This window comes from Oxyura jamaicensis, chromosome 12 (assembly GCF_011077185.1).
Source record: "Oxyura jamaicensis isolate SHBP4307 breed ruddy duck chromosome 12, BPBGC_Ojam_1.0, whole genome shotgun sequence".
NCBI classification, from domain to species: domain Eukaryota; kingdom Metazoa; phylum Chordata; class Aves; order Anseriformes; family Anatidae; genus Oxyura; species Oxyura jamaicensis.
This window is the reverse complement of record NC_048904.1, coordinates 1,071,011-1,088,210: the sequence shown is the minus strand read 5'-3', so window position 1 is coordinate 1,088,210 and position 17,200 is coordinate 1,071,011. Positions and strand designations below refer to the sequence as shown.

Genomic DNA, 17,200 nt, shown 5'->3' with positions numbered 1-17,200 from the left:
TGGATATAGAAATCAGGCAGCAGTTGCAAAGTCAGATGTTTAAAAATCTGCCCTTTTAACCTCTCTTCATGTGTGATAATATACTGGACTTCAGTGCAATTCAAGAATCTGGCCATATATCCATTGACCCCAAAACCAAAGCCCCCTTCTATTTCAGTTGCAGTAATTGTGGTTGCACAAGGTGAATACCATAAACTTGAAGAAGTAATTTTTTTCCTAGTTGATTCTTTGTGCACAGACTTAAAACACAAAGAGTAAATACCAGAAAGGTATATGCTCACTAGGCAAGCAAGGAAATATGTAGCTACAATCATCCTAACTCAGGGAAAGACTCTTGCACTTGTCTTAATTCTGCAAGATGAAAAGTATTTCCTTTACTATGTTGAATACTTCATGAAAATTAATTGTTCAATTAATAGGAATTGCTCAGTTGATTAAACATTGTCCCATGTTCTTTATATTTGGCCCATTGCATTGTTAGTAAGCAGACAATTATCTGACAGGGAAGATCATCAATAAAACATTACTTCTCTTGCTTTCTTTAGAGGCTGAGCATTGTGTTCTGTTCATTGTCAATAAGAAGAGATAAATGATGGTGGAATTATAGTTCATGATGACGCTGAACACTTTGTGTAGATTTCTAATGGCAAATTTAAGACTTGTCCACTGATTGCACTTATTTAGCAGTAACAGATAAATAACAATGCAAATTAGATTCCAATTGTTCAGGGCATGAGTATATTAGTGCCTGGAATAGTGCAATCTGTAGACATTAAAATGGTAATGGTTTTTAAAAAACAATTAATCTTGAGCTATGCAATCATTTGCTAAAATGTTTCTGCATTTGTTGTTCAGTAGAAGCTTGCCAGACTGCTGTACTTGATCATGTTTAAAATGTGTAAATAAATATGCAGTTCAATTTCCCATGAAATAAATAATCATTTGCCTTTTCAGATGTAGTTAGTTTATTTCTAAACAGATCAGCTTGCCATATAAAACAAGCAAAGCATCAAGGGCCAATTTCTTCTCATTCGGAGCTCTATATACATGCATCAGAATATCCCTGTAGATTTCCTGGAGTAGTTTGGGCAGTAAATTATTATCAGTCTTCTAGAAGACATTTTAGGTTGTATTCATTTTACCATGTCTGTCTTATATGACCCTGAAGCTGAAGCAAATGTTCCCTATATTTCACCGTACTTTATTTTTAGACTGTGTGTTTTATATGGCTGTTTTTTCAGCAACCATGTCAAGTGCACATGTGATACCATTCAAATAAATGGTTTTGACCTATGCCCATGCTGAGCCAAAGGTATGCTATAGTCACACTGGTGATCTTGACGTTGGTGGGCAGATTTTAATCTCAGAGCGCTTTACTTATATGTTCACTGAAGTCAAGTAGCATCTTAAAGGGAAACAGCATTCCACATACTTCAGTAGTTAACTCCTGAAGTCTCAAGAATCAAAATTTTGTCTATGGAGTCATCTTGCGCCTCTGTTTTGAAATCAGGATGTTCCAGACTTTCAGAATATTTATCAATGTTAGAAAGTGTTTGGAACAACATTAGTAACATTAGTATTGGAAGAACCTTGTAGTAACCAGAGCCCCCAAACTCCAGGAGACCCCCAATGATCAGTTTCTGCTCTTCTCTTAAAAAAAAATTAATACAGTATCAAATTATGCAATCTGGTCTAGTGGACTTGTTTACTAAAGATTTTTAAACTTAGTGTAAAATCCTATATCATGTTACCAACACATCTCCAATAGTATGCTGACAAATTTCCTCTTTATTCCAAAAGCAACAGTGATTATACTGTTTATCATGCAGGTGCAATTTAAAGTCACCTTATGGGTAATTTTATCTTTACCCTTGATAATGTATATTTTGAATGACCAGTTCAGGAAACACTGTAAATTACTATTTTCATTTCAGAAAATAGGTTTATGAAATAATAGGACATGATATCCATGTTATCAGGAAGGTCTGTGCCTGACAATCATGAGTTTAATAATCCTTTGGACAGTTGTCAACACTTTTTTTTTTTTTTTTTTTTTTTTTTAAGACAAAGTTTTTAAATATTTCTTCTTTGTTTTGGACCCTTTTTTAATGTGTTAGTTGAATTCAGTGTTATAGCCATATACACTGAATAGCACCTAGCATTAGAGATAGCTTTTCATTATTATTCTCAATTTCTGTTTATATCAAAGTTTTCCGAAAGGAATTAAAACCTTGGAGTTTGCTTGTCTAGGTGACAAAGCCATGCACATCTTTATTTGCTAATTCAGACTCTGTCTCTCCATTTGTTTGGCATTGTAGCGGTCATGAAAAATCTAGAGAATAAAAAAAATCACTATGGATCAAATGATAAAAAGTACATTTAATGTAAAAATAATAATAATAATTAACCAGAGTAATCTTTTTTTCAAACATCATTTTGATGGTAAGGAATATATACTGAATGAAATGGGGATTCCACAGAAAGTAGAGAAAGATGAGGAAATGTACACTGGTCTTTTCTTGCAGTTCTGTACAACTTTTTCGTTAGGAAACTTCATAGCACTGACAATGTAGTCCATCTGTAAGTACTATAAAATCTTGGAGATGTGTTGGGCAGCTTCCTAGCAATTCAGTCCATTGATGTTTTCATCTCCTATGAAGAAAGAATGAGAAAGCTGGGAATGTTCAGCCTAAAGAAAAGGTGGCTCTGGGGGGACCTCACTGTAGCTTTTCAATTTATTATTATTATTTTTTTTTAAAGATAGCAATTTTTTGCTTGGGCAAATATGACAAGAGGGAATGGGGAGATTTTAATTAAATATTAGGTGGATATTCTTCACTCAGAGAGTGGTGAGGCACAGGAACAGGTTGCCTAGAGACGCTGTGGATGCCCTGTCCCTGAAGGTGTTCAAGGCCAGGTTGGATGAGGCCCTTGGCAGCGTGATCTATTGGATGGTGTCCCTGCCCATTGCAGAGGGGTTGGAACTAGATGATCTTTAAAGTCCCTTTCAACCCAACCTGTTCTATGATTCTATGATGATTCATTAGTTTCACTGTAGGGTTGTTTTATTTTGTTTTCTGACAAGTAGGATGAGTTGTGCTCCACCTCTTAGCTCCCCAGTTGCCCACTTATATCTTCCAAATAGCCCACAGCTGAACTGCTTGAGAAGTTTACACAGAAAATTTAAGTGTGGGAAGGTGGTGATCTCCACTCATTCAGTGTTCATAGTTAAGCTCAGTAGTGCTGTAAAATGTAAATATTACCACTGCTTAAAACTTAACATAATTTTACACTTTAAACAAGCCATAATAAATATTAACCAAATGATAGATAGTAGCTGACACAGTGAAAGGATGCTTTTTAATGTCAAGAGATTTAAATTGTTATATGAATATCATAATATATTCAGCTGAGTAGTAATATACATATCAAAAATTGTTTGGAACAGGAAAACATATTAAAATTGGAAGACACTGAAGTGAAGTTTTAAAGCCAGGCATACTTGTGAAGAATTGCTAATAGTAAGAAACTCATTTCAGTTTATAATATATCAACAATATAATACAGCCTGACTGATGACAAACAACACAAATATGACTTAGGCATCTGTACATTTAACACTTCTCTTTATAAAGAACTTTGGAGTTTAAAAGATATTTAATAACCTTTGAGTTTGAAAAACAACATGAATCTTCATATTTGCATGCCATGCAGGGGACATTTATATTTCCATAAATAATATCAGTGTTTTCAATAGCTGTGGAGATGATGACATGAATTGTACTTAATTCTTTCAGATGTTGTATTCTCATTCGTTAGTAAAGTTTATATCTACAGAAATTAACAACATCCTTGCACAGCACATTGTGGACACATACAATGAACATTTTAGTTCTATATTTTATTACAGTTTTTTTTTTTTTTTTTTTTTGGTATTGCCTTTTTTTTGGATAGATCTGTTCTTACTTGTTCCTGGGGGGCTGACTAGATGATCTCTCAAGGCTCCTACCAATCCCTAACCTGTGATTCTCTGATTGTGCCACCCTAGGTGCTGATGTAGGGATAGTCTGTATTGATTGACATTGTAGTTTTCCTATGGATGTAATCTTACTCAAAATAGCATCAGAATTTCTTACTCCTGTTTATATACAAGTAGAAATGATCAATGAACAAATATTTAAATACCTGTGAATAAATAGTATTTAATTATCATTGATGTCATAATAGTCTATATTCCTAGAATTCCTGTTCTCCTAGTAGCTCAACAAAGAGTCTCTGTCTAAAAACAGTTCCAGAAATCTTTACATTGATGTGTTTATTCTTTGAAAAATAGACTTAGGAACAAGTTCAAAAAAATGCAATGCAGTTGGTATCACATAGCTTTGTTATCATAGTTATACTGATTATAAATGTTAAAAAACCTGATAGAGATTTGTCAACCTAAAACTAAAATAAATCAAATAAGCACTACTTATGTATTTGTGGCTTTCTAATCTTTATACTGTAATCGGGCTCACTGTATAATATAACAATACTGACACAATAACTGTTAGGCTGTTTAGGCAGGTGGCTTGTTGACGAACTATACAAATTGCTTCTTTGCTAGAGTTAGATCAGCTTTGTAGAGTAGACCTAAATAGTAGTTAGCCCTCATGCAATTCAGAACTGACTTTTACAATGTCATGTGATATCTGTGAGCCTTCCTAAATCAGAGGAAATCAACTAGCTTCTTAATATTTAAATTATATTTAGAATTTAGCTAAGACATAATCTAAATTTTTTTAAAAACATCTGAGATTTCTCTTGTTACAAACCCCAGCTACCTGAGTAGGGCTCAAATGCTAAAAACACACATTGACTTTTATAGAACTGCATCTCTCTGTCTTCTGCTAACCTGTGACCAATGTCAAAAAGCAACGCCTGAGTTTTAAGATCCCTCTGACACATGGTTTTATGCCCATTACTGTATCCCTTCTGTTTTTTGTTGTAAGCAGTTTATCATAGAATTGGGTACTCACTGACTAGGGAGACCCAGTTATGCCACAGTCTCAAAAGAGTGCTCAAATTTGTTCAGGAACATCAGCCTTGACTAACATTTAGCATTTGTGGGATTGCTGAGCTTGATTTCTTTGGACAAGTTTTGCATTCCACTTTAACTCTAGTGATCCAAAATTCTCCATAATCTTACATCCTCATAAGGGTGGGCATCTGGACTAGAAATCCTCAGTACACAAAGTACTTTTTTATTTCAAATTCTATATACCCCAAACTTTTGTATGTCTGTAAAGTTTCTAAGCTGTGTTTGGTAAGGTATTATTATCTGAGCTGTAGATTTATGAGAAAGCATTCTCTGATTGATAATGAGAGACAGAGGGCACTTCTGGGGTTTACTGTATCAAACAAAGCAGTTCCCAACCATGCAACAGCTTTCCAAGGTTCCAGAACTTCGGCAGGCACAGGGACAGTGAGGATGATATTGTTCTTTTAAGTCCTTGAATCTAAACTTTGTTTTAAGTAGGTACATTTATACTGACACCAAATTGTGCTAGTCAGTGAGGCCATATGTGGTAGCAATGTATTACTTGCATGGGGTCATGGTACAGGCCTGAGGGGTCATGTTACAGGCCTGAGAGTGAGAGCTTATCTGTGTCTTTTTATATGAGAGAATATGAGCTGTTTTTTCATATGTTTTTTTTATATGAGCTGCTTTTTCATATAGTTTAACTTCACTAAGAAATGTTATTATTGGAATATATATTATTTTTACAAATTGCTTTAAAGATACTCCATTTTCTACCATCATTTATTTGGAAGAAAACAAACAAACAAACAAACCAACCAAAAAACCAACCAACCAACCAAACAAACAAACAGAAAACAAGTAGCCCAATTTAGGATTGTGATACATTGACATTTCATTCATTCATTTAAAAATGCGATAAGTGAGAGAAATGTGGGTTAGAAATGTAGCCAGCAGCCTGGAAAGCACATGATAGGAGTTGGGTAAAGTACAGCAGATATCTGCACTTCAGTTGAATAGTTAAAGTTTGTTCCAGACCATTAGGGTTGAACATTTGCAACCAACAGTTATGTTAGGAACAGATATTTGAGTGCAGAGTGCACAACATTTTCCGTTTACTATACCCTGGTGGTGGTATGTTTTTTCTTCCTCTAAAAAATAGGAAAGATCAAATTTGACAGATATGAAATGTAATCCCAAAGTAAAAACTAATCTTAATCCAAAATAGTCAAACTTCTATAATTCATGTTTGCACTCAAAAAAATACAATGAAAGGCCTGGAGGGAAGTGGCCAAATTTACATAGATGTTCAGGCATCAGAGCTTCCAGTGGAGACTGAGTTGAATACCATAGCCATGTTTTGTAGGATTCTTCTTCGTGGGCAAAACAACTGCTAGCTAAAAGGTCTCTTTTTTATTACCTCCTAAAAAATATATATATATATATATATATATATATATATATATATACATATAATGGATCTTTTTTCCTTGAATCAGGGTGTTAAATCTTATGATCATGAAATCAAATATGAATCTAAACAGCTATTTAAATGTTTATAGAATTAAAATCCTGCCTGAACTGTGTGTTTATTGCAACCATGTACTTGACTGCATAGCTAGCATCTGTCATCACGACCATGGAAATAATAGCAGCTTATTTTTGTAAAATTAAAAAAAAAATAAAAAAATAAAAAAAAGTAGCTGTAAAATATGTCATATAGATCATAGTAATTCTTAGTCCTGAAGATACATGGTTTAAAGCAAAGCACAACAGTGCAGTGTTTCCGTGATAAAGCAAGAATTAAGTTTTAACTAGAAACACACAGCACTTTAAAGCACTTTGTCTTTAAATAAATTGAATTGCTCTTAATATTGGTGCCATACTCAAATCATCTCCAACCTCAAAGAAATATCTTCCATTCTGCAGGATAAGGGAAAGATATTTTCTCTAAATTTTTAGTTCCTCAAGCATAACCTTGTCCTGTATCTTCAGAGTTCCACATTACTTGTTATTCATTTTGTCCCCTCAAAACACTTTGCAACCTTTGCTGTCTGAAGAAGGGGGAAATGGATCTGAAAGCCAGATACTGATGAATGCTACTTAGAGGTTTACTGTCACTCTTTGTCATTGAAATATGTCTTGTAGCAGTGTCACTGGCCAACAGCTAGTGGTTGTGAACCAGGAAAAAGAAAATAGTTCAGTGCAGGTGACCAATAAGTGATGGCATTTGGGATGCCCAGTCTGAATAGTATAATATGACTATGTCCTCTCTACAAGCTGTCTGGCTCACTATCAGTCCCATATAAAATATGCTGCACTCAACATATTCTTAAGATTAGGTGTGTCTGGGGCTATGTAAATGGCTGCTTATTAATAGGGAAACCTCAGGTCTGTGTTTAGTTTGCATTCTGTCCAAAAATGAATGCCAGTAGACAAAGAAATGGATTAGTTCTTCTGTGTGGAAATACAGAGGCTAATCTGTTTAACAGTGATATCGATTTCCTTTAATAGCAGATGTTATAGTCAAATACTAGAAAGTAAACAACTTAAACATTATGTTAGCTTAGATGAATAAGACTGCTCTCTACAACTACCTGAAAGGAAGGTGTGGGGAGCTGGAGGTCAGACTCTTCTCGCATAGGACTAGAGGGAATGGCCCCAAGTTGTGCCAGGGGAGATTCAGGTTAGAAATTAGGAGACATTTCTTCTCAGAAAGAGCAGTCAGGCATTGGAACGGGTTGCCCAGGGAGGTGGAGTCATCGTCCCTGGGGGTGTTCAAGGAAAAGTTGGACATGGTGCTTAGGGACGATGATTTGGTGGGTGATATTGGTAGTAAGGGGATGGCTGGTCCAGACAGTCTTGGAGGTCTTTTCCAACATTGATGATTCTATGAACCATCGTAGTCTGTGGAAGGAACAATACATTTTATGTAATGTTTATGTTATATGAAAACTTTAATATATACAAACAAGATGAAGAGACTCAAGTTTAAAAAACAAACAAACAAAAAACAATAACAGGTTTTAATGTAGTTTGATAGATTTTTTAGAACAGGTGTTGTGGTCTGCATTTAGCTCTAGGCATCAAATTTCACTGAGTTTGGATGCTTTTCCCTACAGGGTCACTATTCTGCCATTTAAGAGAAAGGAAGACAGGCAGAGGATTACTCAGATCACCAAAGACAAGCTCCTGGTCTGAATTATCTTTGAATAGTCTGTGTCTGCAGAATTAGTAGGCACCTAAGTTACATGAGCAAGGGTAGCCATTTTGACTGCCCTCCAAGATGTGTATTACAGTCCTTCTATTAAAGCTTCAAAATTCTAGGCTATCTAAAGAAATTAGAAATAACTGGTTCCCTGTGGGAAGAGTCATTCAGCCACCAGGCACATATAGTGTTGAAGCCTTAGAGAATGCAATAAGAACTCACTTCTTAAAAGCATGCTTTATTATCATGCCCGCATAAGCATGACTTTAGAAAATATAATTATGAATGCAGTGAGACCTGAATTCCAAATTTTCTGTGTTTTATTCCACAACGGAAAAATGATTCTGAAGGAACAGATTTAATAAATAGTTGCATACAAAACCATTACTATTTCCAGGTAAAGCATGAAGCTGATTTTTTTCCAAATCATTTTGAATGATATTTGTGCAGATGTTTTTATATGGTCTGATACAGAAATAAGTTAGAAAGGGACAGATAAGGGGTGTGCAACATGAGAAAAGTGTTATCAAATGCTCTGACTCAAAATCTTTCTTCTCTGCTCTTAGTTTTTCTTGGTTAACAAAACAGTTTGGCATGACTAGATTTTCTTTCTACCCCTTTCAAGTATTAAATTTCTTCCTTCCTCACCTTCCCTTTGACAGCAAAGTGAAGAAGCAGTTTGTGTTCAGGCCTATTTTGAACCTCTGGACCAGCACTTTAAATAAACCAAGCCAGTTCCTCAGTGGATGAAAGATGGAGCAGAAATAATTAGCAAGGTTCTTAATGACTCAGTGTGACTTCAACATAACAGGAACCACAACTGCTTATTACATTTTATATATGGAGACATATGCAAGGCTTTTTCTATGCTATGACTATCAAACGATGACGATACTGTTGTAAAGGAAAAAGGTTCAAAACAAAAGATTTACATTGCTTAACTTAAAAAGAGCTTTTAAACCAAACATTCTCCATCAATAGTAAACATAGGCATTAAACATTTCTTATGTTTTTTTAAACCAGCAACAAAGCTTGATAGAAATCTTTACTTTCTCACTGATAGTTCGCTTCCATATTGCCAGTGACACAAAGGACAGCCTCAGCCAGCAGGTGTTCAGAAATGCTTATTGTAATATAAACTTTAGAGACTCACAGAGGAGCTTACTTAAAAGGCAAGGCAATTTTCATTAGTTTGTCAGCAACTTTATTTCCCACTGCAGTCATGCAAGCTGCTTTGCTAGAAACTCTTCTCCCTCGCAGCTAAATCTTGGTGTACACAATGAAACATTTTGGTGGAATATTTCAGTATTTAAAATATTTTGTTCTGACTGTGTTTATGCACCTTTTGTTCCCTGTTCAGTTCCTGAGACTTACTGGCATGTACATTCACACAAAATTAGCTTCAAAGATGCATGTGCATGTCACCATGGAAACTAAATGTTGAACTCAAAAAGAAGACCCACTGCTGGGATGACTGTGGGCTTTCCCCAGCTTGGGCATGGAAGCAGTGCCAGGTGAATTATCTGAATAGTCACAGAGCAACTGCAGAGGTTAATGACTGGCAGAAACGTTTTTGCTGATGACCTAGTGAGGGTAAGAATACCTTGAAATAATCTTAAATTGCAGCAGCTGAAAGAAGTATAAATTGTTTGTGCACATTCTATTAATAGAAAAGAAAGCTAAATTGGACTTTTTTTTTTTTTTTTTTTTCTAATTATTTGCTCAACATAACCTTTGCCATCAGTACTCTGTCTTCACTTGATGATACCTTAATCCTTTGCCTGTGAACACACAAGTCAATGACTGGTGAGGACATGCATTTGGATTCACAACTTCAGTTCAAGATCACATTCAATAATTGTAAAAGAGAAAACATTAATTTACTACTTGTGGAAGTTAATGCTCTCTTTTGAATTTACTTCTAATATGGTCAATAGTTGTTCCATTTTGCAAGTTAAGATGGATTTGCCCTATGGAATATAACTGCTGCAGCAAGCCAGAAGTTTCATATTTTTATGGCTGTTTATCTGACAGTCACATATTCCTTGGCAGTTACCATAAGGCTAGGCACCTTACAAACATTTGTAATAGATAAACAGACTATACATTTATTACATTTATAACAATTTATAACAATATTCATATTTATAACAATATTCAGTGTTTAGTAAATGGAACCAGTGTAAATTGTAGATGTCTATCATGTAGTTCCAAAAATACAAAGTTTTTTTTTTTTTTTTTTTTTTGACTCAATATATTGCTCATTGCAGCTTCTTTAATTGATAATTTCCATAAATGCAGGCATATATAGAGTAACCCAAATTACCATGTCTAGCAAAATTTTCTGTAGAACTTCATTCCTACTAACCTTCATAGCTTTTAACCATTTTGTCGGAGAATCCATGTAATCATCTACTCAACATCAAATTCCATAGTGCAAACTTTCTTCTGGGTTATTTTTTTTTATTATTATTATTTTTCCCCCCTTTCTTCTTTGGGGAAGGAGTAGCCTATATTGTACAGTCCTTATGCCATGCTACAGAGGTGGCTGAAAGAAGAAATAAAATGTGAAATGTGTCCACCTTTTGTGAAATGCCACCTTTAACGCTGGCTGCATGGTACATGGTTTCTCACAGGCTTCCCTTGGGGGGCACAAAAAGGGGTTATTACAAAAGCACTTTGAGCCAGACATACATTAGGTACAATGGAAGAGTGGTTATTCCCCATTCCTCAAAGAAGAATGAATCATTTAGTAAACGGCTAATTGTGACAATGTTATTTGTCTTTTAGGTACTTTTCTTTAGTTTTAAAGATTCAATAAATATAAGTTTCTGAATGCTCAAAATCCAAATGAAATGAAATTGCCTTTTTTTTTTTTTTTTTTTTTCTCCTGTCCTTTGGGGTTTGATTTATTCACAACTGTTTTGTGAGATTCATGCAGTACAGTTTTGGTGTTACTGTCTGTTAAATATTTTCCCTCCTTTCCTTTTATTGGCCCCATTTCTCCCACACACAAATCCACAAAGCCACAGATGCTCCATTACAATGATGTCAGTCTTGCTACATGCTCCAGCTGTTTGGTAGGTACATTTATAAAGTTCAGCTTCTTACATTGTACCTTAAATGTATATTTCATGTATAAACATAAAACTAACATATTGCAGATCACTCTAAGTGTAACTTTAATGGAGGTTTAGTAAGTTTAAAAAATATCAAAAAGTGTTTAATCTTTCAGTTGGCAACATTTTTATAGTAGGTTTTCCAATTATTTTTTTCTGAAGCTGGGTTCAAATATTCCCCACCCCTTCCACTATTTTGTCTTCTGTGATTTTTGGAAAATGCAGGGAGTTATTTTAGTAAGACAATATGTATTTTAAATAAAGATGTCTGAGGAAAAATATGTTTCTCTCCACATCATCTTGGTTCTCAAACCCTCACTTAAGGTTCTGTGCATTTACTAGCGTACCACACTGAAAAACACATAATTCCTGGAACTGATTTCAACAATACTCAGTATTGCAGATATTCTGTAAATATGATATAGAAATTCTGACATAAGATTGATATATATATATTTATAAAGAAATGGCTCTAAGTCTTAAAGCCTTTCTTTGTATCATGTCCTGAATTTCAAAGAAAGGTTTAAACAGTGCCTACTTGGCTCTTCCTCCACCCTTTCTCTTTGGTACATGCTTAAGAATTCAGCTTATTGAAAATATGTGGATCATTGAGTTGTGCCCACAGGTTCCTTCCCTGGTCTCCCCTGGATGCTTTCCTTCTCACAAGCAATGCCTTTATTTCACTCACACCTTTTGAATTGCATACTTTGTCTTAATTTTAATGTGGTGCTGAGTTATCACCGTATTTGTACCATATAGTCGTCATCATTCTAAAATAAATCTCCCCACTTAGGAAGATTTTGAGGTTTAATCTCTGATTTGTTGTCTCAGTAATAAAATGACTCTCAAGAGGCCAGATGAAAGCTGAGATCTTTCTCAATAGTTCAAGTAGCTACATGCAAGGTCCAGAGTGAATAAACCCCTAATGTGATTGTAGAGGCTAAAGAAGGGACCAGGAGTTATTGCCATCTGGCTACAGAAGATTTACTTATTTATGCAGATTGGTTTCATGTGTACTTAAAAATTCCAGAGCATAAATAGATAGCTAAGTATTCATTATGTAGCAAAGATTCAGTATTAAAGGAAGAAAAAAAAATGATAAACTCCTTGGTAATTCACTTGTGTCCCAGTTCAGGGTGACAGGCATTAGCATATCAGCAGTATAAGCCTATCCGTTCTGCTACACATCTGCTAAGCATCATGAACATCTCAAAATGTGCAGCCATATTCTATGACCTGAGGAAAGCATTGCCCAAGGCCCTCTACTTCTACAAGGTGTAGAGATTAAGTATGATTATATATAAATTATAAAGTTGATGATGTTTGTGACGGTAATACGGGTGTTGTTGAGAAGTTCAAAATACTTTAACAAAACTTGTTGCTAAGAAATACAGAATATTGCCATTAATTGCTTTCTTTTTTATATGTAGGTCTTTTGTCATCCAGCAAATCCCAAGCAGCAATCTTTTTATGGTGGTAGTAGACAACGAATGCTTCTGTGATTCTGTCCCGCCGATTACCATGGCTCCTATAGAAATAAGGTATATCCTTTTATTGCCAAGTTGGGAAGAAGAGATTCAAGATGCAAGTATTGAAAAATTTCTTCTTAAATAAAACTTGCATTACATGACTTAAGAATCTCAAAGAATGCATCATTCGCCATTATAAAGTGCTGGGGCTGTAATTCACATTTTTAGATATTTAGGATAATCAATGCAAATTAAGAAATACACTAACATCTTTAAGTATTGTAAGGTCACAGTCTGCTTTTTTAGATAGCTGAACATCTTCCATGTTAGGCAATAAGGATGTAAGTTCCTTCTGAGCTGTTGGTATTAGAACTTATGAAACTCCTAACAGTATAGACTTTTTAAAAAAATATATTTTACAGTTGTACTGGAGCATTGAAAATGTTTCAGAATGCTGCTTTCCATAAGTATGAAAATTTAGTAAAGTAAATATATCACTTGTATTTTTAGTTGCCATTCTTTTTATTCTGTGCTGTTCCATATATTTCCGGATTTGCTTTGTTTCTTAAGATGGAATTTATCAAACATAGTGTGCTTTTATTGCAGTTATATTATTGAAAGATAGGTGAACAGTGTAAGTGCAAATGATACTGTCTAAGCAATGGATCACTGAGGCACTTAGAATTACCTTATTTTTCTTACGTTGACCACACATTTCTCCTTGGATATTTGAGAGGGAAAAGGAGGGAGCTAAAAGAATTGAACTATATACATTTCAAAACACTCAGATGAACTCAGGGCATTTAAATGCAGTGCTCAGAAGATTTCTCCTTAACTACATTGTACATAACGAATCTCTTAAATGCGAACGTTTAAAATCTCAGAAGATAAGAAGACGGCCAGAATCTTGTCATGGATTTCACCCTGAAGTAAGTTTTTGCTTCTTTCTTTTGGCCTCTGGTAGATGTTTTATTTCTTTGAAAAAACAAATAGGAGAGGTGTCTTCTAAGATAAAACATCAGGAAATATTCAGAACACTAGAACACGTTACTAAGGGAAGTGAGTGACATTGTAAGTGCAGAAAAAAAAATAATAGTACTCCTATAGATATTGTCTTGACTTGCTGCTTTTGTAGACTGTTTTATATCATATAATAGAAAGTGGTAGGATGTAAGCACAGACTGGCAGAGCACAGACTGGCAGCTAGGAATATTTGAGAGTTCATTCCGCCTCAGGCACTTGACGGCATGATTCCTCATTAGAGATGGTTGGGAACTTCGTGCTGTTAATGTTTTTTTCGGTGACTAACTTCACTATATCAACTGTCGTGGTATAGTCATTACATTTACGCATAATATTGCTTGGGAGGGGTCACTGCACATATTTATTAGCCTGTGTTCTCCACAATACTCATTTGTCTAGCAGCAAGAAGATAGAGACCTGGACATGATTACAGTCATTTGTACAGCATATGTTCATAGACACCAATTTTACTCTAGAGTAACTATTTAGTGCCTTTGGTGTTGTAATGGAATGTAGAATGAGACCTAAAATACGGCATGAAGGTCATCATGTAATTCTTGTTGATCCTGCACAGTTTCAGTCTATAACCTAAACGTGCTCAAATGAAAATATACACCTGTATTACTTTCTAAGTGTATTTATTTCATGGGTTTCATTTTGTTGGTAGTATCTTCTTTTGCCTCTGTAGTTTGATAAATGCTCATATATCACAATTTAGTGTAATGGCTTGTATTTTTTTTTCCTTTTTTTTTTTTTTTTTTTTTTTTTTTCTCTTTAGGAAAATGCAAGAGAATGTGGTGGTGTCCCAGGCCTCAGTGCTAAACCTCCTTTTGTTCTTCTTCCTCTGCTGTTGACAATTTTCTCAAGGTGACATTGACTGATGTGTTCAGTTGGCATGCTAATACATGGATAAACTGGGAACTGGGAAATGGTGCAACACAGAGGACATGAAATATAGTCAGAGCATCAGCATTTCATGATTTTAAACTGTTGGTGATATAAATTCTTAAAGATACGCTGAAAAAAAAGATTTATCTTTTTACTTTGCTAGTCATGCAGATGTGAATTTGGCATATGGTAGTCATGATTCATAAAAAAAAAAGGACTTGGTAGACAGACAGAGGTGACCATTGCTTTGTCCCATTGAAAATAATTTAAAAGTGTGTACTTTTTCAATAAAGTATATTAAAATCACAGTTTCAGAGTGCATTCTAAGTCCAGTAATGTATTTGTTCCATTAATTAGTAATGGGAAGAAAATAAACTAAGTCAAAGATATTTTCTTATGCTCTTAGACTATTTCTGAAAAGATTCAGAGAAGAAAATGAGTTAGCTTTTATAATAAGGGAGAATAGCTTTTATTAACAAGTCAACAAAACATATGTGCATATATGAAGCTGAGCAGGTAATGTGTTGATTTATAGTGAAGTTTTGCTTTCTGGAAATAGCTATAAAACATCTCAGTCACATTTAGAAAGTGAGCCAAAGCCCGATTAAAGCCTTTTCCCTAACTTGGACAAGCTTTATATCAGAGTGTTTGATTTGCTTGCAGATGACAAATTTAAATACTTTTCATCTGTTACAATTTGTGGGAAGATACATAAAGTAAGCTATATGAAAGGATGATACTGTTGTGTTAGTGTTCTGGCCTATAGACAGCATGTCAGCTAGGACAAATTCCTCCTGAGGAAATTCGTAAGTAGAGAAAGTTTGACTTAACAACACGTCTGCATCAGCAGAACTCATTATGGTTTTCACTGAGAATTCATTGAGGCTCACCCTCAGTGGGCAAAGATCAAGACCAATATTTCTTAATTCTAGGCCTTACATTCTTCTGTGTAAGGGAAATAAGATAAAGAAAATAAGTTTTTGGAGTCCTTTAAAGCTCTATACAAAGAGGGCTATTTATCCTACCCTTAGTATAATGAATTCCCTCTTGCAGTTAGTAGTAATGTCCCTGTTATGGGCATGTTTGTTGAGGATTTTTATTTTTCAAGCATGTTTTAATCTCTCAGTTTATCTTTGTATTTTTATATGAAGTAGAGTACTATCAAGAGAATAACCTTGCTCTACCATAACCTTCTAACAGTATAATACATTAGATACAAAATAAAATGCTGGAAGACTGCATTTTCCTATCTGGGAGCAAGAATACTTCTACCATTGGATAATAACTAAACCTATTTGCTATGTATCCTATGTGAGAATAGGGAGCTAAAGCTGATGGCTCATGGGGCTTTGTCTTAAACATGACTATGCAGGTTGTAAGAGGAAAACTAGTAAAATAAAATTTTCACTTAAATGCACCTTACATAGGTTCAAATGCACTGGTTCTTTCTCTGGTTCCAAAACCAAACAGATCTTTGAAATCTTTTTTTTTTTTTTTCTCACCATTTTTTTTGGTTAAGAGTATTTTCCTCCAGACCTCTCTGTCCTTCCTTGTTGGACTCACAGTCACTCACCAAGGGAATAATTTTCCAGCTAACATTCAGTCAATCTGTCGTCCTAGTGGCATGCTCTGTTTACTAAGGTAGTTGGGGATTCAAGGCATTTTCTGCACTTGGACAGACACAGATATTGTGCAGTTCTTTGCTTTGTTTTTCTATGAGCACCAGTCCCCCGTACTCTCCAAAATCAATCCCAATCCTTTTTTATAAAGTATTTTAGTTTCTGATTTTCATTATGGTTTTCCAGAATGCACAACATTAGAGCCTCATAATGCTTTTGTATGCGATGTTTGTTTTTTCTCAGTGCAAATTAATTGGGAAATGCTTATAAACCAGGTCTTTTTTCCTTGTTTGTTAGTAGAAAGTGGAAAAATAAACAACAACACCTTTTCATTAGAGGCTTAGAAAAGCTCTGCATGAAAATGCTTGTTCTGTCTATGTACAAATCATTATTGCTCTTACAAAGAGAAGAAATACATGAAAGGAGAAAATTGACTTCTACTGAACCATGATGAAAGCACCTAATAACAATTCATTGTTAATTTTGGAAAGGGTAGACTGTTTTGTAATTAGAAAGGAGCCAGGGAGTAACAAGAGACATTAAAATATGACAGTGTAAATTAATATTGTTAAAGATATTAGAATATGCATGTATAAATGAGTATTGCTCAGAAGAACTGACAGTTCATTCTCATGTATTAAGACAAACTTATATAGGCATAATGTACTGGTGTTAAAAAAAAAAAAAAAAAAAAAAAGCAGTTGCTGTGTAAACAGAATAATCCAAATAAGTGTAAAAGCATATTTAATGAGTTGTCATTTTTTTGCTAATTAATACATCTTTTTAATTTTATGTTCATTCTTGTAGAACTTTGTGATGTAAGTTAAATTCAGCTTTGTAAAGCCAGTGGTTTA

The 17,200-nt window shown here is 34.6% G+C and overlaps 1 protein-coding gene across 1 annotated transcript in view; it reads left to right on the top strand.

The window, feature by feature from the left end:
• The window catches only part of CACNA2D3 (calcium voltage-gated channel auxiliary subunit alpha2delta 3), a 437,646-nt gene extending 422,530 nt beyond the window's left edge, over positions 1 to 15,116 (top strand). Inside the window, exons 30-32 of the mRNA XM_035337879.1 lie at positions 12,778 to 12,890; positions 13,663 to 13,745; positions 14,618 to 15,116. Of these exons, the coding sequence (XP_035193770.1) occupies positions 12,778 to 12,890; positions 13,663 to 13,745; positions 14,618 to 14,710 (289 nt within the window). The 3' untranslated portion in view covers positions 14,711 to 15,116. The remainder of the gene's footprint in view (positions 1 to 12,777; positions 12,891 to 13,662; positions 13,746 to 14,617) is intronic.
• The last annotated feature ends 2,084 nt before the right edge of the window (positions 15,117 to 17,200 follow it).